This window comes from Thyridium curvatum (genome assembly GCF_004353045.1).
Source record: "Thyridium curvatum strain D216 chromosome Unknown NODE_136_length_53946_cov_86.685074, whole genome shotgun sequence".
NCBI lineage: Eukaryota > Fungi > Ascomycota > Sordariomycetes > Thyridiales > Thyridiaceae > Thyridium > Thyridium curvatum.
In genome coordinates this window covers 1-19,263 of record NW_022156891.1, presented here as the reverse complement: position 1 = coordinate 19,263, position 19,263 = coordinate 1, and the positions used below count along the sequence as shown (strand labels likewise).

At 57.3% G+C, this 19,263-nt stretch overlaps 5 protein-coding genes across 5 annotated transcripts; 2 read left to right on the top strand and 3 right to left on the bottom strand.

The window, feature by feature from the left end:
- Window positions 1–90: 90 nt before the first annotated feature.
- On the bottom strand, window positions 91–1,978 carry E0L32_012103 (uncharacterized protein; the record flags this gene model as incomplete). The annotated part of the gene is made up of 2 exons (XM_031134907.1): window positions 91–1,487; window positions 1,573–1,978. 2 exons carry the CDS (start codon window positions 1,976–1,978, stop codon window positions 91–93), a joined length of 1,803 nt encoding a protein of 600 aa, XP_030999304.1.
- A 1,126-nt stretch (window positions 1,979–3,104) lies between these two features.
- E0L32_012102 (uncharacterized protein) lies at window positions 3,105–4,677 on the top strand (the record flags this gene model as incomplete). The annotated part of the gene is made up of 3 exons (XM_031134906.1): window positions 3,105–3,152; window positions 3,233–4,110; window positions 4,182–4,677. The coding sequence occupies 3 exons, from the start codon at window positions 3,105–3,107 to the stop codon at window positions 4,675–4,677; spliced, it is 1,422 nt and encodes a 473-aa protein (XP_030999303.1).
- Window positions 4,678–7,788: 3,111 nt separating this feature from the next.
- E0L32_012101 (uncharacterized protein) lies at window positions 7,789–8,504 on the top strand (the record flags this gene model as incomplete). Its single annotated transcript, XM_031134905.1, has 2 exons — window positions 7,789–7,980; window positions 8,028–8,504. The coding sequence occupies 2 exons, from the start codon at window positions 7,789–7,791 to the stop codon at window positions 8,502–8,504; spliced, it is 669 nt and encodes a 222-aa protein (XP_030999302.1).
- A 1,877-nt stretch (window positions 8,505–10,381) lies between these two features.
- Window positions 10,382–11,294, bottom strand: E0L32_012100 (uncharacterized protein; the record flags this gene model as incomplete). The annotated part of the gene is made up of 4 exons (XM_031134904.1): window positions 10,382–10,482; window positions 10,546–10,651; window positions 10,741–10,910; window positions 10,985–11,294. 4 exons carry the CDS (start codon window positions 11,292–11,294, stop codon window positions 10,382–10,384), a joined length of 687 nt encoding a protein of 228 aa, XP_030999301.1.
- Window positions 11,295–13,594: 2,300 nt separating this feature from the next.
- E0L32_012099 (uncharacterized protein) lies at window positions 13,595–15,318 on the bottom strand (the record flags this gene model as incomplete). The annotated part of the gene is made up of 2 exons (XM_031134902.1): window positions 13,595–14,426; window positions 14,489–15,318. The coding sequence occupies 2 exons, from the start codon at window positions 15,316–15,318 to the stop codon at window positions 13,595–13,597; spliced, it is 1,662 nt and encodes a 553-aa protein (XP_030999300.1).
- Between the last annotated feature and the right edge of the window lie 3,945 nt (window positions 15,319–19,263).

The following is a 19,263-nucleotide window of genomic DNA, read 5'->3' as shown; positions in this document are numbered from 1 at the left end:
CCTTTGATCGTTCTGATATCTTCCCAGCAAAAAAGTTTCCCTTTCATACATCCTCTCCATCGCCCATTCTCACCCCCTACACGCTACCGCTCAGTGGAACTGACCCTCGGTGTTGCCGTCGCCCATGCTCTTGCTGCTCGAGCTGCCGCTCTGGATGGCGCCCAGGATGCCGTCGATGTAGCTCGCGCCGCTCCACTTCTGGTGCGTCAGCACGTCGCAGCCGAGCTCCTTCTCGCGCCGCTGCACGAGGTTGACGTACGCCAGCATGCCGTCGCGCTTGAAGTCGCGCGCCAGCTCGTTGGTGATGGCCGCCGTGCTGTGCACGCCCGCCAGGCTCACGAGCTGCAGCACGAACCCTTCGCGCGCGATGTCCCAGATGAACGACTTGAGCGTCGCCTCGGAGAAGCCGTGCGCCATCCAGTTGAAGGACGGGGACAGGTTGTACACGAGCCCCTTGCCCGGGTTGGCGGCGCGGACGGCGCGCGCCAGCCTGGCCGCCACCTCGACGTTGGGGTCGCCCGTCTCGACCCACAGGAGGTCGGCGTAGGGCGCGAAGGCGAGGGCGCGCTTGGTCGCGGCCGGCATGCCCGCGCGGAAGTGGTAGTAGCCCTCGCGCGTGCGCGGCACGTCCCAGCTGAAGTAGACCTCGTGGCCCGGCGTGAGCTTGTTGGCCAGGGCGCGGCGGGCCGTGATGCCGAGGTCGCGGTTGTCGGCGACGGCGCGCTCGTACCCGGCGATCTTGTCGGCGGCGACGCCGTGGGCGCGCAGGTGCGCGACGGCGGCCTCGTCAAAGGTGACCAGCTTCGTGTTCTTGACCCAGCTGGCCTCGAACTGGTCGACCTCGGCCCCCGCGGCGCCGGCGGCCTCCATGGCCTGGATGGTCTCGGCGAGGGGCTCGATGGCCGGGTCGGTGACGCCGAGGATGAACTCGTGGTCGCGCACGTCGATGGCCGAGGACAGCAGCTTGCCCGACTCGGAGTCGGTGCGCGCGAGCACGAGGTTCTCGGTGCCCATGACGTCCCACTGGAAGCGCGCGGCGACGAGGCGGTTGATGTGCTCGCCCGTGGGCACGAGCACCTTGCCGGCGAGGTGGCCGCACTTCTTGCCGCCGTGCAGCTGGTCCTCGAAGTGGACGGCCGCCGCGCCGTTCTCGGCGAACAGCTTGGCCAGCTTGAGCACGGCCGAGAGCCCGCCGTGGCCCGTGTCGCCGTCGGCGATGATGGGCCGCAGGTAGTCGGTGTAGGGCTCGGCGGCGCGCTGCTCGGGCGTCATCTTGCGCCGCAGGTCCCACTGCTTGCGGTCGTGCATGCTCTGCGCCTTGGCCAGGCGCTGCACCTGGTTGGGCACCGTGTTGTAGGGGTAGTCGCCGAAGTCGGGCGACACCTCGTTGGTCGTGGTCAGGACCGAGGAGCAGGCCCAGCCCGAGATGTAGAGCACTTCTTGGTGGGGGGCTTGTTGGGTCATCTGGATCGGGTCGATGGCGCCCACTGTGTGTGAGAGGGACAGAGTGTGTTAGTCTTTGCAAGCAAAGTAAGTGAATTGCTGGAGGAGGGAAAGGGGAGCTCGACGTACTCGTGTGGATGGGCTCGCCCTTGGACTCGCGCTCCTTGATCAGGTTGAACAGCTTGCGCGCCATGACGGAGCTGGGGTAGTTTTGCATCTGGGAGCCGCGCTTGGAGACGACGTCGGCGGCCGTGTAAGGCCGCTTGATGCCCTCGTACCGCGGCGACGCCCACCAGGCCTCGACATCCTTGATCTGCTGCTCGTAGAGGGCGTCCTCGGCGGCGCCGGCCTTTTGGGACTCGGGCAGGAGCTGGAACGAGTCGGAGGGCAGGGCCGTCGAGACGGGCGGGTTGACGGGAGGCAGGCTCGGCATCCTGCGGACGGCTGTTGCGGAGAGCAGGCGGACGGTGGTGCTGGCGCCAGACTTTGCGAGAGCTGCCCTTCGCGGGACACGGGTCGCAATGCCACGGAGCATGTTTTATGACTGTGTCGCCGGAGGAGGAGACGGTTTACGCAAAAGTAAACCACAGCGAGCGGTGGCAGAGTGCAGATATGTAAATAGGTGAGGAGGGAGAGAAGAGCGAGCGAGCTGCCACTACTACCCGCAATAACCGCAATGATATCACCCAACTTAGTAAGACCAGATGACAACAGCAGTAGGCTCGGTCAACGTCCGAATCGACAGGTCTCACAAGAATAATAACAAGAGGCAAAGATGAATCACACAAATAAAAATGCGCCACTCCGGTCTGGGATGCAAAATCTCGCAAGGCCGAGCGGGAAACCCGATCGGCCACTCGGTGTTAGTACTCTGGCAGGAGGAGAGACGAAGCTTGGCCGGTCTCGCCTGGTTGCCCTGGTGGTGCGTCAGGTCAGAACTCAGCGGTAAAGGTTTGCCGCCCGAGGCCACGGCTCAAGTGGGCACCCTCATTGGTGTACCAGGCCGATACTACCGTGAGGGAACTCTGCCCAGGTGGCCCAGGTGAGGAATGACCCCCGGAACAGTCAGCAAAGTGCTCACAAACCCACTAAAACTGGTGCCAAACTGGTGCCCCAAGAAACTCTCCCTCTCTCCCCAGCACTCCTCCACAGCAGACTTGTCACTCTCCAGGGCTCGCTGTGGGGGGGGAATGCATGAAACCAGGCCGCATGATTGGCCAATTCGACCTGGACCCGTGTGAAGCCGTTTTACCGATGGCAGGCCTTGCGGCTTCCCTCGGTTCGTGGCGGCGGACGTGGAGTGCAAAGTCTCGGCTTCCCCTCAAAGTACACGCTCGCCGGAGTGTGCTGAGGCAGCGCCTCTCTCCAAGCTCGGTTGTTCCGATCTCCAACTGGACTGGCGCGACGCATGTGCGGAGAGAAGGGAATGTAAATTCTGCAGCCTCCCAAACCCAGACACACATCTTGATCTCTCTTACTTTTTTTCTCCCTGTCGTGATCCTTTCCCTCTCTTGTATCCTCGATAAGCAGAGCTGTTGTACCAGTGCAGTGATTTATTGCCCATTACATCATCGTCGTAGGGCAATTCGCAAGTAGACCAAAGCACCCTGTACCACCACCGCCGGCCCGGTTATTCAGATAAGCTCGGCTATCACATCACCATGGCTATGAACGTCAGGTCTACGACCAGGGCTCTGGGAGCTCTGCGGGTAAGTCGCTCTGCCAATTCCAGCTCATCCGCAAGCTCAGTGGCAATGAAGTGAAGCATTCGGCTTACGATCATGGGCAGCCCCGCACCGTCCGCGTCGCCCTCTCCGCGAGGAACTACTCGTCCAGCTCCGAGCCGGACCTGAAGGCCACCCTCAAGGAGGTCATCCCGGCCAAGCGGGACCTCTTCAAGAAGGTCAAGGCCCAGGGCGGCAAGGTCATTGGCGAGGTCAAGATCGAGAACACCATTGGCGGCATGCGTGGCCTCAAGGCCATGGTCTGGGAGGGCTCCGTCCTCGACGCCAACGAGGGCATCCGCTTCCACGGCCGCACCATCAAGGACTGCCAGAAGGAGCTGCCCAAGGGCAAGACCGGCACCGAGATGCTGCCCGAGGCCATGTTCTGGCTGCTGCTCACCGGCCAGGTCCCCTCGGTCAACCAGACCCGCGCCTTCTCGCGCCAGCTGGCCGAGCAGGCCGAGCTGCCCGCCTTCGTCAGCAAGATGCTCGACGACTTCCCCAAGGACCTCCACCCCATGACCCAGTTCGCCATCGCCGTCTCGGCCCTCAACTACACCTCCAAGTTCGCCAAGGCCTACGAGGAGGGCTTGAACAAGGCCGACTACTGGGAGCCCACCTACGACGACTGCATCAGCCTGCTGGCCAAGCTGCCCACCATCGCCGCCAAGATCTACCAGAACTCGTACCGCGGCGGCGGTGCCCTGCCCGCCAAGGTCGACCTCGAGCAGGATTGGTCCTACAACTTTGCCGCCATGCTCGGCAAGGGCGGCCGTGAGAACGAGGACTTCCAGGACCTCCTCCGTCTCTACCTCGCCCTCCACGGCGACCACGAGGGCGGCAACGTCTCTGCCCACGCCACCCACCTGGTCGGCAGTGCCCTGAGCGACCCCTTCCTCAGCTACAGTGCCGGTCTCCAGGGTCTGGCCGGTCCCCTCCATGGGTAAGTCACCTTGTCTGATTTGAGTTTGTCAATCCACAACACAACGCAACACACTAACACCTACATCACAGTCTCGCCGCCCAGGAGGTGCTCCGATGGATCCTGCAGATGAAGGAGGCCATCCCTGCTTCCTACACCCCCAAGGATGTCAAGGACTACCTCTGGTCCACCCTCAACTCGGGCCGCGTCGTCCCCGGCTACGGCCACGCCGTCCTGCGCAAGCCCGATCCTCGTTTCGAGGCCCTCATGGACTACGCCGCCTCGCGCCCCAAGATCGCCAACGACCCCGTCTTCAAGCTGGTCAAGGCCAACAGCGATATCGCTCCCGACGTCCTCAAGGAGCACGGCAAGACCAAGAACCCCTACCCCAACGTCGACTCCTCGTCCGGCGTCCTCTTCCACCACTACGGCTTCCACGAGACCCTCTACTACACCGCTACTTTCGGCGTCTCGCGTGGCCTGGGTCCTCTGGCCCAGCTCATCTGGGACCGCGCCCTGGGCCTGCCCATCGAGCGCCCCAAGAGCATCAACCTCGAGGGTCTGCTCAAGGCTGCTGAGGCTGCTTAAAGCGATTTGGCCGAAGTGGTGGGTATTTGTTGGGAGAGGGTCGGATCTCGAGTCACGGCAATTTTTGCCCAAAATTTGATGATTGACAATGTAATCGGCGCGGGGGATCGCATGCGCATGGCGCAAGCCTGAGCTGTTGTTTGGAAACGGAGGATCTTTTCTTGGATAACCCCATCATGTGAATAGTAAACTCCCGTCTTCTTTTTTTTTTTTTTTTGCTGTTGAAAACAAAAATAGAATATTTTAGAGCACAATCTCCCGGAGAGCCTTGTCCCGTGCCTGGTAGCGTACTGGTGCTGTCACCTACCCTCGACGTGCCATCGCAGCTCAGAAGAGTCCCTGTTGCTTGAAGAGCCAAGGCCCAGCGGACGTAGGGACTGTTCCATGCCCACCACCAACCCCGCAATCCCGATCAGGGGTCGTCTGTCCGAGGAGGGCTATTGCTGGTAGTCCGGAGCAAGAACGATCTGCGCTGCCAACATCTGTCCAATCCAGGACCTCGGGATCTGTTTGCTTCCACGTTGCAAGATGCAGACATCATCGTTTACTTCGTTTCAGTTGCTATGCGTCAGACGACTGGCCTAACCCTAATAGTACCTACACTATCAGTTCAAGTGATGAACTGCACAGCTCTTCTGTACAAGTAGTCAGACCTGGATCGCACGCACCTGGTCCTTCGCCAATTGCTGCAAAGACACGATCAACGACGAGAGCATTGGCTTGGACAGGGCAACCCGGAAAGAGCTCCAGCTAGCCTGCAGCGGCTCATCGTACCATCGGCGTCGCACAATGAACTGCAATTTGCGCTCGCCAGTCGGGTGATGCAGTTAATACTGGAGAGCATCCCGCAGTTTGGTCCTGTTTCTATTCTTGGCTACGTGCAACCAGGATTTCCGACACAGATTCCGCGATGTACACCACACACACACACTGCCCTGGAGCCGTGATAATGTCCGCCAGGTACCGCGCATGCAGGCACGTACATTGCATCGCTGTCCGAGCCCGCACCAGCCCAGCTCGAGATCCGGGGGTGTTCCCTGGGCGGGCTGCGGGGTGACTTTGGCGAGCCAGCCTGGTCGTTACATCGTCAAGCTCACCTGATCTCTTTGCTGGGATGGGCTAATTTGCTTTATGCTCTCCGTTGCACAAGACCGATCCGGTTGAGTTGTTTTGATTACGGAACAAGCCAAGCCAGAAGCCAATCGATCTTGCCGCCCGTCGCCTGAATCCAAGCTCTCTGCTACGCGGGTGTTGCTGGCTTGCCGAGACGGAACCGCGAGCGCAAATCTTCCAACCATTCTCCAAAGGCTGACGTGAAGAATTAGCCATCGGTTCGTTGAACCTAGCCCCGGAGAGATGGAAAGGCGTTGCTCCCTTTCACATGTACGACAAGCGCGCAAATGAGGCGAGGCATGCAATATCAATAATTCCCCTCAGAATCGAGACTCGCTGTGGCGAGCTGTGCGGGATGGAGGCTCCGTGGCCACCCGCGACTGTGGCTCGACGGAGAGTACGCAATGCAACCCTGTGCCTGAGGTTGGCGGGACGCATCCCTCCCTCATGGCTGCGCGGGACGCCTCCATGTAGCCTTATGCGCTTCATGGTGGTGTGATGGTGACTCCCTTGGGAGCGGCTTCGCGATCACAATGTCACCTCTGATGGCGCCAACTGAACTCCGCGCTTTCCTCAGCTTCCACGGCAACAAACCACGGCAACTTGATCGAGACAAGAATCGCAGTCATGTCAAGCCGGTCTTCATGCCCAAGACCAGAAGTCTGGTCTATGAAGGGTCTGGACAGGCCGGGCCAAGCCTCGCTCTTCCAGGGACGAGGAGGTGTCATGGATGCCCGAGCTCAAAGCATCCCGCAACGCTGACAGGACGGGAGCTCAGACGATGACATGAGGTTGAACATCGCTCTCAACGAGGATATCAACTAACTTGGCATCGCTTTTCCCATATGTTGCCTTGAAACTGCTCCGGAAGGGCACGGCTTAGTCCGCATCCACCACTCAACAAACACATCATCAACTGCAGTCAAGTGCTGCTAGGTGGGATAATTAAGCTTAATCTACGAGAGTCTTGGGTAGGGACCAAAATAGCAACAATCAGCATCGCGAGATCCCAAGTGGCCGGTCGCTCGAGCTCTTCATTGGGGTCGCGAGATGTACCTCGTCTGTCACCATGTGCCTGGGTAGCGGCCGATGGCAAGCTGCGCGAACATCATCAATGCTGAGACCGGGTCTGGATGAAGTGATCAGCAGCAAACATGCTCATTCAATGGCCTCTGGGCCCTCTGTCAATCTAGGTGGCTCCTCCACCTGCACCCCAGACCGGGTCCTTTGGCGGAGTTCAAGGCACAACTCGCTCCCTGTCCAACCAATTGAGAGGGCAACCATCTCCTTGTTCCTGAGCCCGAATGCGATGCATCACTCATCCCGTTTCTATAAAAAGACCTTTTTTAAGATCGTTATCCACAACGATACGATCTGGGCTCGAGGCCAAGCCCGCCGACCAGAGAGACGAGTCCCAGAAAGGGGTCCCTTAAGAGGCTCGAGGTCCCGTCTTAATATGTTTTTCATTTATCCTTCTTTTCACCCGCAAATTTGCAGCCAGCCAGCCACTGCAACAATCAAGAGAGCTAGACGAACACAAGCATCGAAAGCTCGACGTCTCCGAGGCTGGAGAGACGAGACCGCCAGCGCGCAATCTAATGTCGTAAATTAAGGTCGCGGCGAAGGAGGGACTCTGGACTCTCACGACATTGGATTGATCCGAGAAGCGGATGGCGGGGTTCATACCCTTTTGCCTCCGTGGCTGGACATCGCGAACCGCCTCGAATTCCGGGCAGTGTGAACGGGTCAATCTAGAGATGTCAGCTCGACGATGTCTCTTTGTCGTGGCCGAGTGGCTGGAACGAGGTCGGGTTCTGAGATCGTGATGTGTATAAATTCAGCCCTCGCCGCCGACTTGGTCAACATCATTTCATCCCTCATCACCATCAATCACTCTTCAGTCCTCCAGCCTCACCAGAAGCTTCAAGATCCTGCTCTTGATTTGATATCATCTATCCCACACTCGACAACCCGATCAACTCAGTTTACTCAGTCGATATGCGTTCCGTTGCCTTCCTCCTCCCAGCCCTTGTTGCTGCCGCTCCCGGCCTGGTCTTCCCCCCCGGCGGCAGCCCTGACGGAACCGCCGACAACCCCGACCCGAACGATATCCAGATCATCAGCACTAGCTTCTCCGGCAACGGCTGCCCTCAGGGTTCCGTCTCCACCACCATCTCCCCTGACAAGACAGTGAGTGAAGGCCCCGAAATTACTCCTGCCATCTTATTAACAAACAGTCCAAGGTTGTCACTTTCGGTTTCGACAAGTTCCAGACCTACATCGGCCCCGGCTACGACCCCACCACCAAAACCAAGAACTGCCAGCTCCACCTGAACCTCCGCTACCCGGGCGGCTTCCAGTTCGCCGTCGTCGACAGCACCTACCACGGCTACGCGCAGCTGGACCCCGGCGTCACGGGCACCTTCTACAGCACCTACTACTTCTCCCAGGACGCCAGCGCCACCACCACGACCCGGACCTCGATCACGGGCGGCGGCATCTGGGCCGACGGCCAGGTCTACACCAAGAACGACCAGGTCCCGACCGCGAGCTACATCTACTCGCCCTGCGGCGCCAACGGCATCCTCAACGTCAACAACCGCATCTCGCTCACCAGCAGCAACAGCTCCGCCGTCGGCGAGATCACCAACGACGACGCCACTGTTGCCTTTACCCAGCAGGTCCACCTGTCCTGGTCGAGGTGCAGGAAGTGAGCGGTATCCACTGGATGGGTGGGTGGTGATGCTTGAGCCGGGGTCAGAGGCGGGAAAGGGGGGGGCTGCGAGGCTGGGAGTGCACGCCTGACTGAACGGTTCTCTCGGACTCGTTTCTGACATGGGCTCTGCATTGGCTGAAATGGGGCGGTTTGACGGGGATGGGGGGCAGGGGAGCACAGCATCACCCGCTGTACCAGCGGCGGAGGCGGGAAAAGCTCTCTGGAGGGAAAAAAAGGGCGGTTCTCTTTTGGGCTCTCTGACCTGTTCTGAGGGGGCAGGGGTTTTCCCACCCAGCCGGGACGGTACGAACGGCATTTTGGATGGAGTACTTTGTGCCATCAGTGCAAGACAGGGAAGAGAGTGCGTTGGCTGGAAGAGGATGCTTTTGGACTTTCTTTTTCTCTCTTTTGGTCATTATTTCTTGCATTATCCCAGAAGTCTTAGCATAAGTCAATCAAGCCTTTTTTTCTTTTCAACCCTTCAAATACTTTGGCTTGGAAAGTGACACACATGGCTGGCCAGATGTGGATGGAGGTGCAACTCATGGAGGTCAGGGTCTAGGCCTAGCTGTCTGGTACCGGACTGACTGGTCTTTGCCGGGTCGGGGAATTCTTTACGGACGTGGACCACAGGTTTGTTTGATCCGTTTTGGGGAGAGGACGGAGCTGCTGTGAAAGGGGGCTTGTCATGCATCGACGTGCTCGTCTCTTCTCCAGCCCAGCCACGCACCGCTGATGCACCGGCCCTCGCTCGCTCTTCGCTTCGGCAGACACAGACGGGGAAGAAAGCTTTGGGCCTAGAGGAGAAAAACCACAAAGATACATAACACGATGGATCACGGAGTCGATGTGGTCTTTTGTCTTGGCGATGATGATGAACGCGAGGGAGCGTGGCGGCCGGTACATTCTGCCGATGCGGCTAAAAAAAAAAAAGAGCACCCCAGTCCCAGCATGCGTGTGCCTAGTTACCCGGAGCTCGCGGTCTTTGCAACACCAGCTCCATCCTTGCAAGCCTGCTTTTGGCTAAAAATAGGATGGCTGTTTGTCTGGGAGGTGGTGGATTGTGTACTTTGGTGAGAGAACTCGTTCCATGCAATGGTAACATGGGAAGTATGCGGTCAGCGTATCACTTGTGTCTATCCACGCTGCTGATGTAAGTCTGGATATGAATTGAGTGGGCGGTGGTTATGGATGAGCATGGCTCCAGCCATCACAGATGAGGACTGCAGTGAACGATGAGAGGCTGGCCATGCATGGCCGACGTCGGCTTGTGTTGGCGGCTTGGATGCAGGCTCGGAGACTACCGAGATAAGATAACACGCTGCCACCGGTGAATAATTATGACCCTTTCAGGTCTTGGGAACTTGGTCATTGTTAAATGCCTGAGGGTTTGGTAGCAGGAGGTGTTTGGTTGAGGACCGGCGTTTGTGGATGGATGGCTGAGGGCTCATTTCTTCTAGCACTGGGCGAGAGAGCGGTGGGTGCAAGTCGAAATAAGGTTGTGCCAACCCACCCTCTCACCCCCTTTATGAATATGAGCAGCGTTTGGCGATTCCCACAATAGGCAGGAGGTAACAAACAGACCCAACGACCCATCAATGGTGCCATCCAGACTCTCAGCTTGGCATGCACTCATTACAACCGGTCAGGTTCAAATCTCTTTCGGAGATTGCTTAGTGTCTCTTTCTTATTTTGTACCTCTCAAAGCTAGATCCAGTTGCAACATGGGCCAAAGTCGAATGTGAACGAGTGATATGAAGTGAAAAAGGGGGGGTTGGAAGGAGTGACAACCCTGCTTCTGCCTTGTCGTGAGATTCCAAACTTCCTTTTCTTGAGGGGGCTATCTTGAAATATCCCTCTTGGATATAGGCGAGACTAGTAATCCCACTTCTGGGCGCAGACCTCCTTGATCTTGGGAGGAGCGCAGCAGAAGACGGTGTTGTGGCCGTCGGCCAAGCAGTAGGCGTTGCCAGCATCTGTAGTTCAAGGGTTACTATGTGGGCTCTTGGAGGGGGCATTTACGGGTGATTCGAGCTTACCGTACGCGCAGTAGCTGTCCTTGTCCTTGGCGCAGTATGCCTTCTCGCCGTACGAGCAGATGGGAGGCGGCAGGGGTGGGTAGCCGCACTTGCCGTTGGTGAAGACCTGGCGGAAGATTCAGTCAGGATACGGAAACGGTGATAAGGTGTTGACACCGTTTAAGCAGCGATGAGCATAGGAAAGCCGAAACGTACCTTGCCGGTCTCACAGACGCACTGCTTCGCGCTGTAGTCATAGTGCTGGTCGCCCTCGCAGGTAGGAATGGGTGGCGGGAAGATCTCGATGATGATGATCGTGATCTCGACCTCGGCGGCGCAGAAGATCTGGCTCCTGCCGTCGGCCCAGCAGCGCTCGTCCTTCACGTCTGCGGAGGGCATCGACAAGAATGAGCATCCGTTGTCACTTGTGGTGAGGTAAAGGGGGGGCTGGAAGACTCACCGTACTGGCAGTAGTCCGTGGCGCTGCGGGCACACCACAGGAGCTCGCCGTAGCCGCAGGTCAGGGGCGGGTGCGTGGGGTAGTGGCATTTGCCGACGGCTTCGTCGTACTCGCAGCCGGTAGGGCAGGCGCACTTCTTGTCCCAGCCGACGTACCACTGGTCGCCCTTGCAGGAGTGGTCGCCGCCGCCGCCGCCGCCTCCGCCGCGGGCGAAGACGCCGTTGTGGCTGTTGCCTAGGTTTGAGGGCACGGCCATCACGGCGGAGGAGGCGAATGCCGTCAAGATGGCGAGGGCGTTGGTGAAGTGCATCTTGAAAGATTGAAGAGTAGCGATTGTGAGAACGGACAAAGTCTTGGAGGAGCTGGATCTGCTGAGTCGATAGGGTTGCTTCTTCAGCGAGTTGTCTTTTTGGGCCGGGCGCTCGTGTTCTTTTATATTTGCCTGGTCGGCGAGCCCCAGGACCTTCGAGTCGTCGCAGCGCTCATGATTCTTTCGTCACGGTCTGACAGAACTGCAGTTCCGCAGTCCACTTGACACCGACCCGGCCCTGTCCAGCAGGGGATCCAGGTCTTCGTGCACGCACGCATGGGCCGATCATAGTCTCGACGAGGTTGGACCAGCCCGGCGTGAGTTTGATGGTCCGTCTGACGCTGTGTGTTGATCACGATGTCCTGTTGAGTAGCCCGGTACGCCGTGCACCTGCTGGTCTGCTGTGATCTCGGGCTCAAAAAGCCCGTCCACAACATGAATCAGGTTCCTGGTCCTGCTGACATTCCTCCCAGAAAAGCAGTCCTGAGCAACAAAGAGTTGGACATGTTGGCCGAAGATGGTTTGCAATTCTCTAGCGTTGTCATCCCAGATATCGTGTTCCTGGCATTAGACCGCTCTCATCAACAGCATTTTGTCGTGAGCTGTGACGATCGAGATCGGACGAAGCGGTGGTGCAAGAAGGATTGCGATCCTGACAGACTGGTTAGTTGGGTTCTTGCCTGATGACGGTTTGCCCTCGTTTCAAGTTCACGAGAGGCAGAGGATAAGATGTGGTCATTCTTTTCGATTGTATTTGGTAATATAAACACGTCAAGACGGTGAGAGGCTGAACGGACTGGCGCCCGAAGGCGAATGCAAACCCTGGACGAGCCCGATGCCGTGCCGATCTGTCAGACCGGGCTTGCAGCGCGCTTTGCGGGGAAAGGGTTGAAACATTATCGCGGCTGAAAGGGCTGTATCCATACGGAATGCGTCCAGAAGGAAAGGTGCGTGAGGATGGCGAATACGAGAAGGTGCCTTCCGAGGTGCGTGGTTCCTCCTGCCTTACGTACATCCCCAGTCAACCTCGTGTCGTCTCCACAAATGCCAGGTTGGACATTGTGCCTCCTCCATGTCGTTTGCCTTCTTCTTCCCTCGACTTGCATGAGGCTGCTTACATCTCTCCTGACCTTACTTCTGACTTGCAGCCGGCAGTGTTGCAAGAGGCTTGCCCAACCGTCTTCCGATCGCGTTGTTGCCCAGAGGACTAATGCTGTGCAATCGAGCACTTCGCGCCCGACGGACGAGTTCCTGGGCACCACAACGGCACCGAGGAGGCCGTGAAACTTGCCACGATATCGACCCTAACATGACAACACACTTGGGTTTGCAAGGGGGGCAGTCGACGTCAGTCGAGCAAGCATGACCATCAGAGAGGATCTGGGCTGTCGGCACACCGGGTCCCCGATGAGGATTGTTCACTCGCCCTCGATGTATCCTAGTGGTCCGTACAGGCCGTGTGAACTCTCGAGCTAACAAGCCCGACTCCTCGAGAAAGTGAGCGCTATTCATGGAATTGAGACTGTCCCAGCTAAAACACGAGCAACCTGTACTTGTCTATCCTGGTGCACGACGCCTCCAGCCGGCCCGAGGATGACGCTGTCGCATGTGCACAACATCCATGGCCTCGCCCTTCCGTCCCCAAGACCATCGGCACATCCATCGGCTCGACTGCAGCGATATTTCCGATGTGGTCGGACTGCTTCTGGCCGACGAGCGCGAAAGATGGTCTCTTGAACACCGTAACTTTGCTCCGCTGCAGGAGCATGTTTCAAGATCTCGACAAAAACCAGGCACCCGGGGCACTCAATGGCCAAGCGGACCCCGGCTCTCGGTCAAACCTTGACACAACACAACACCACGCGATGCAAGCTGTCGGACGTCCGCCATCACCAAACAACCCCAGAGCTTGGCAAGCCGCTAGAAAATGGCATGCAGCCCAACAAGGGCTCAATACTTGCTCTCCACGACAGGCAAGGCAGAACCAGGAGATGCCATCATTCGGGTCACTTGAATGATCGGCCTCGGGGGTCAATTTCTCTTGTCTCGGTGTGAATCGGGTATATTTCTCATTCGTTCAAAGATCCCAAGGGCATCTAGCCCGACTGGAAATGTTACGTAACATACAATATCGACGCATATGACCATCTGCACCAAACTCCGGTCGCTCATACCGCCACCTCGTGGGGCAGACGTTGGCCCCCTACGAAGCTGTTCGACTGGGGTGAAAAAGATAGAAAGGAGGGAGCTCAAAGATCGACGAGCCCCTGTTCACTCATGCGTCACTTCGAGCTTGCTAATCACCGCCAGTATCCGTCGTTGCCATTGCCTCCATACCCAGGCTGGTGGCCCGAATAGCCCTGACCTCCGCCGCCATATCCACCGCCACCGTTGCCGTAGCTGTTTGAAGTGAAGCTACGCTGCGGCGGAGCCATGGGCCGAGGGCTCTGAGTCCTGCCCATGTCGGAGTAGCCTCCGGCAGACGGGGCGGGCGAGCCGTGCCTCATGTCGGGGTTGGGCGTCGAGAAGCTCCTGTTGGCAGGGGTTGCGGGCAGAGGGAAGTTTGGCGGTGGGTGCGCGGGCGCAGGGGACCCGGTCCGGTCCATGCCGTAACCGCCCTGGTTGAAAGGGCCTGGACTCTGCCCTCGGGGGCTCTGCGCACCATTGGCCAGCAGAGGCACGGGGCTGCGCATGCCCGAAGCAGCAGCTGCACCGGCTCCCGCTCCCGCGCCGATACTGGCCGCGGCGCCCGCCGCCGCCCAAGCCTTCTCGTTGGAGGGGCTGGCGGGAATCGAGTACGCGTTGCTAGTGGTCATGCCTTCATCGCGCATCTCCTTGGCATTGTACTCCTGGCCTTCCTCGCGGAAGCTGTCGGGGTCAATGCCGGCCTTCTTGAACTGCTCCAGTTCCAGACGCTCCTGGCGCTGCCTCTCCTCGGCGAGCTTGGCCTCTTTGGCGCCGATCTTGCGCTGCCTGATGAAGTAGTACAGGAGAGCGGAGACGATGATGGCGGCCACACCCGCGCCGGACGCGTAAACGGCCGTCTTGCTCAGCTGGGGAAGGTCATTCCATTTCTCGGCGATGGACTTCTCAGGCGGCGCGTTGATGGTCGCTGCGACGGTGGAGTTGCCCCTGGTTTGATGAAATTAGTACTCTTACTGTACACTAAAGACGTTTGTTTCCAGGCCACTTACGAGGCGATCTTGATGCTCTCCCAAGAGCCCGACTTGTCACCGTACGAGTACTCCTTGCCGGAGCTGAAGTCGGTGATCTGGGCGCTCTTCACCATCATGGTAAAGGGTCCCTTCTTGTAGTCGGTCTCTCCACCGGCCCACTCCTTGACGCCGATGGGCTGGCTCGGGTCGCCGGCGGCCCAGATACCGAGCGAAAGCCGCATCGGGGTCTGGGGGTAGTAGTAGGTGTTGTTGGCGTCCTTGGGCAGCAGGGTCCGGACCTTGTTGCCGTCAATGTAGAAGTCGAGAGCATCCTTGGTCCAGTGGGTGGTGTAGTTGCGGAAGGTCGACTGCACGCCGCCGGCGACCGGGTGGTAGATGGCGTTGTGGTAGTCCTGGACGCCCTTGCCGAAGTAGTTTGTCTCGGCGTGGGTGTCGTTGCCGCCCATGAACTCCCAGTCGATCTCGTCGAGGCAGTCGCTCAGCAGCATCATGGAGCTGATGATGCCGACGCCGGGGGCGACCTTGAGGTGCATCTCGATGCGGCCGAAGAAGATGTAGAACTTTGTGCGGATGGTGGGCGAGTCGCCCTTCTTCTTGATGGTGAAGATGGCGCCGTTGTCCTTGTCAAAGTCGACGGGCCCCACGGTCGTCTCCCAGGCGCTCTTGCTGGGCGTCGCGTTGAAGTTGAAGTTGAAGTCCATGCCGAAGGCCGGGTCGGGCGGGCAGTCGGTCCGGTTCAGCGGCTGGCAGTCGGTGTGCACCTGCGCCGAGACGAGGGCCGCCGGGCTGCATGATAGGGTGGCCAGCAGCCCGAGGGCTGAGCTGAAGAGGGATCGTGACGGGAGCATTTTTGTTGGAAAAGATGAATTCGAAATGCGAAATGTATTAAAAATGAAAGAGAGAGAAGTCGTCGGTAGGTCAAAGAGCGGTTATGGTTGTCTTTTGTGGTATTCTGTGTGGTTTCGCTAGGGAGCGGACTGCTGCTCAGCGGAGCAGTGGTTGATGCTGGGTAAGGATCGTGGGATGTTGTTCTCTGGTTCTTCTCTTCAGAGATGCATTATTCTCATTCTGTGTGTCGAGATTTCCTCTTTTCTATTGCTTTCTCCCTTTCAATGGTGTCTCTGAGCTCGCAGAGAGTGCAGTCTGTCGCGTTGGGGGGTATATCGCGTCGAACAAGGATGACGACCTCAAGCCGCCACGGATTGGTGAATCGCGAGAAAGCGCTTGTTGGCAGAGGAAGAAGGAAAGAGCAACGCCAAAGGATGGAGTAGAGAGTGATCCTGCGGTAGGTATGGCGTTTCGAATTGGTGACGCTGGGTATCGCGGCCCTGGTGTGGGGAGGGTCTGAGAGTAAAATGAGGGAGGCCGGGGGTGGCGGTGGGTTTCAAGGAGAGTGTGATTGAGACTGTGTGCAGCCAGGCACGACGTTTGTTGGCAAAGGAGTGTTGCTTGTATGCGTGAAATGCTGTTTCGCCTGTTTATTTCCTGGCGTCGCTTGCACTCACTCGATCTGCTGTATCTGCACCTCGATGGGTTGAGGGGAGGGGAAGATTGAAGAAGACCAGAGGTGATTGTGGCGGCGGGTGATCTCAGGGTCTCCCTCAAAGGTGAAGGAAAAGGGGGCGGATGCCAGATGCCGGGGCAAGGCGGTATGCGCAGGGATTGGCAGCTGGGCATTCTTCGCGCGGTGGGGGGGAGGGAGACGGGTACCTTGCATTCCATGCCGCTAGCGCTTCTGGTTGGTCAATTACGGGGCTTCCAATCCTCGCGGGAGGTCGCACGCCAGGTAAATTTAGTGGACACAACCCGCCTGGAAGGACTTGGCGGGGCGAGTTAGTAGCGGTCAAGTTAGAGGGACGGGCCTTTCCCACGTGTGGATTCGAGGTCATCATGGCAAGCATGGCTGGAGGAGGCGAACAGACCAGCGCGAATTGTTTTTGCGGGGAACATGAGCGGCGAGGCCAAGAGAGGCAGCATGCAAGTGGCGACCAGATCTGATGGTCTGGTAACAGGAGTACTTGACCATTTATCAAAACACCCCAATCTCATACAGTGAAACCACCTCTATCATTGTATCTCCCGTCAAATTCTTATTTTGCGCCCTGCATGGAGTGCCTTATTCTGCGACAGACGGCGTTTCTGACCTTGCCCCTTCAGGCTTGGCTGCTCATCTTATTGGGCATTGACGTGCTAAGATCGCCAAAAGGAGCTTGGACGGCTGGAACCAATCATTCAAGTCATTCAGGTGTCTGTGACGCAAGTGCCAGTCTCCTGGGTTGTCGACTCCATGCTCATCATAGTGGCTTTCAAGAAAGATGGCCAGATCACTAGCCAGTCTCGAGAAGAAGTCGATAGACTCGGCAAAAGAGCCCATGACACCTTCAAGGCTCCAGAGGGCGACTGAGAAGACTCTCAAACCTCATAACCAGTCCAATTAAGAGACTCGAAATCATTGACCGCGGGATATATATGGACCAAGAAGCCATGCAGATGACACCAGGCATCCAAACAGCGAGGCATCAACACCTTGTCTCGCCGACATATGCGAAAGATGCCCAGTCATTGATTTCGAGTGCTTGAAACAGCATAAGGATGAACTGTACCAACAGGACGCAAGTTATCGACAAATCTAATGGACACTCGAGGACTAAGTGACCTCTTACCTTGTCTGTAATGTCGGTTCCTTCATCAACCTAGCCTCACACAATACGCCCTTCCCACAAGATTTTGACACTACCTAATCTTGGATCTCAGACGACGACCACTTGGGACCTTGAGCTCCAATAATTGACCTTCCCTGTCACAACTCTCAGGTCTTTGGCTATCTCAGCCGCATGGTCAGGCCATTGGTTTCTGAAGCGCGATTTGCATCTTTAAGCTACGTCTGGGTCGTCCAACGCAGTCCTAGGAGGACATAATACGCGACGGAATTTGGTGACCGCTCACCAAACTACTGGAGATGCCAGCATTATGACAAGAAAACTCGGCGTTCAATGCCTCTGCGTTCAGGTTGACCACTACAGTCTTGCGCAGTGCGGCCCTGAAAGAGAGGCCCAGCTCAAAGAGAAGGGGACAATATACTCCCACTCGACTACTAATACTATTATCGCTGCAAGGGTTAATCGATTCTGGTGACGAGTTTGCCCCCGAGCAAGACGAGCCAGAACGACGATGTCGATGGAGTATAACAGAAACCCGCTCAGGTCGTCAAAAACCTCAGCATTCCTCTCGTAGATGCTCAATGTGCTGCGAAATGCGTCAGGGCATCAGCTATCGTACGTCGAGTCTCGGGCGAAGAAAAGGTTGTCGGATTTGCTGGCTGAACTAGAGGTGAGTGCGCACTCGTGGGTAGTAGGGAAGGCGGCTCCAGATGCGGCATCATTACAGGACATTTCGTTCAGCGCAACGCAAGGTCAGCAGGCCGTCTGCGCGAGTACAGAAGGCTGCTGCCCGGTGTGAGGATGGGCACTACGGAGGAGAAGGAGACCTGTCTCTCACCTGGTATGGGAGGTCGCTCAGAGATGAGACACCTTCTCGGTCCGTTCACCCGCGAAGACTCCGTTTGCATTGCCGTACATCATCACTGTTTGCTATCAGGATAGGAACGAGTTCTTGAGTCGCTGAGAGGGAGATGGGATGGTTTCTTTCTCGGAGGCAAGACTTGGACATATGCGACTCAGGGGGGGAGTGTACCAAGCTGGGAGGGGGGCCCAGGAGGTCGCCAAGATCGACTGTCCTCAATTGGAGCGAGATAGCATCATACCGACCGCATTGCTTCTTATGGACCGAGCCGGGTAGTTACATTTCCCTCAGATGCGGACGAAATGAAATGTGAAAGCGCAAGCAATATCAACTTCACCCTTCAAATATCCCAGCCTCAGGTCACTATTGGAGGCTCCTGAAGCGCAGTTTTCTTCTTCTTTTTCTTTGCCAAAGAAATGCGCCGCCAATGAGAAAGGAGAAGGACTTCATCACTCCACGTGCAGGGCCACAGCGAATAAGTCTGCGCCAGTCAGACCTTGTGGCTGGCTGAAGATGTACGCATTCGGGGTTCAATCGATGGAACCAGCATCATTGCCAAGCAAGACCATCATTCGTGGCGTCGAACGAAACAGAAAATCATTTCACTCAATTGTGATAAGCACAGCATGTGCGACAAAGTCGCCCCTGTCCACAGTCTTGCTATCAGTCTGACCGCTGCTTACGGGGTGACCCCTCGTTATACATGGCGTGAGGCGTTTCCTTGGGGCGTCGAGTGGCATCATGACAGGTGTCTGACCGTTGTTCGTATTTCTGACTCCAATAGTCAATTTTTAACCTTTTCAGCTGCAATCTCCACTTTGTGATATAACGGCGGCGGCTTACTGGCGCCGAGTTTCTTCCTGGGTGTAAGCGAAGGGCACCCAGGTGATCGCATACGAATGTGTGCGAGATAAGCCTCTTTTATCTTCCAGTATTTCGATTCCTCTTATTTGGTAAATAAGGGTTGTGACGAAGAAAAGTATCATGATAGCGTAGTGTCGTGTCGCATGTCGGTGGCGTACTCCGTATGTCACCTCACTCACCTCACTCATTCGTCTTGACATCTACCCACGCAGTCCCCGGGTGAAGTCAAAAAAAAAAAAAAGATGCATGTATTCTATTGTTGGCGCAGCTCAGCCCCTAGCGCCCGCCGCTGAAGAAGACTAAGAGACGGCTCGGTATTTCCATCTGACATCTCACTCAAGTGCTTTCTTCTGGTCTCAGCCCCGGCTGGACCCTGCTTTTGGTATCAGCCAAACCCCCCCCCCCGC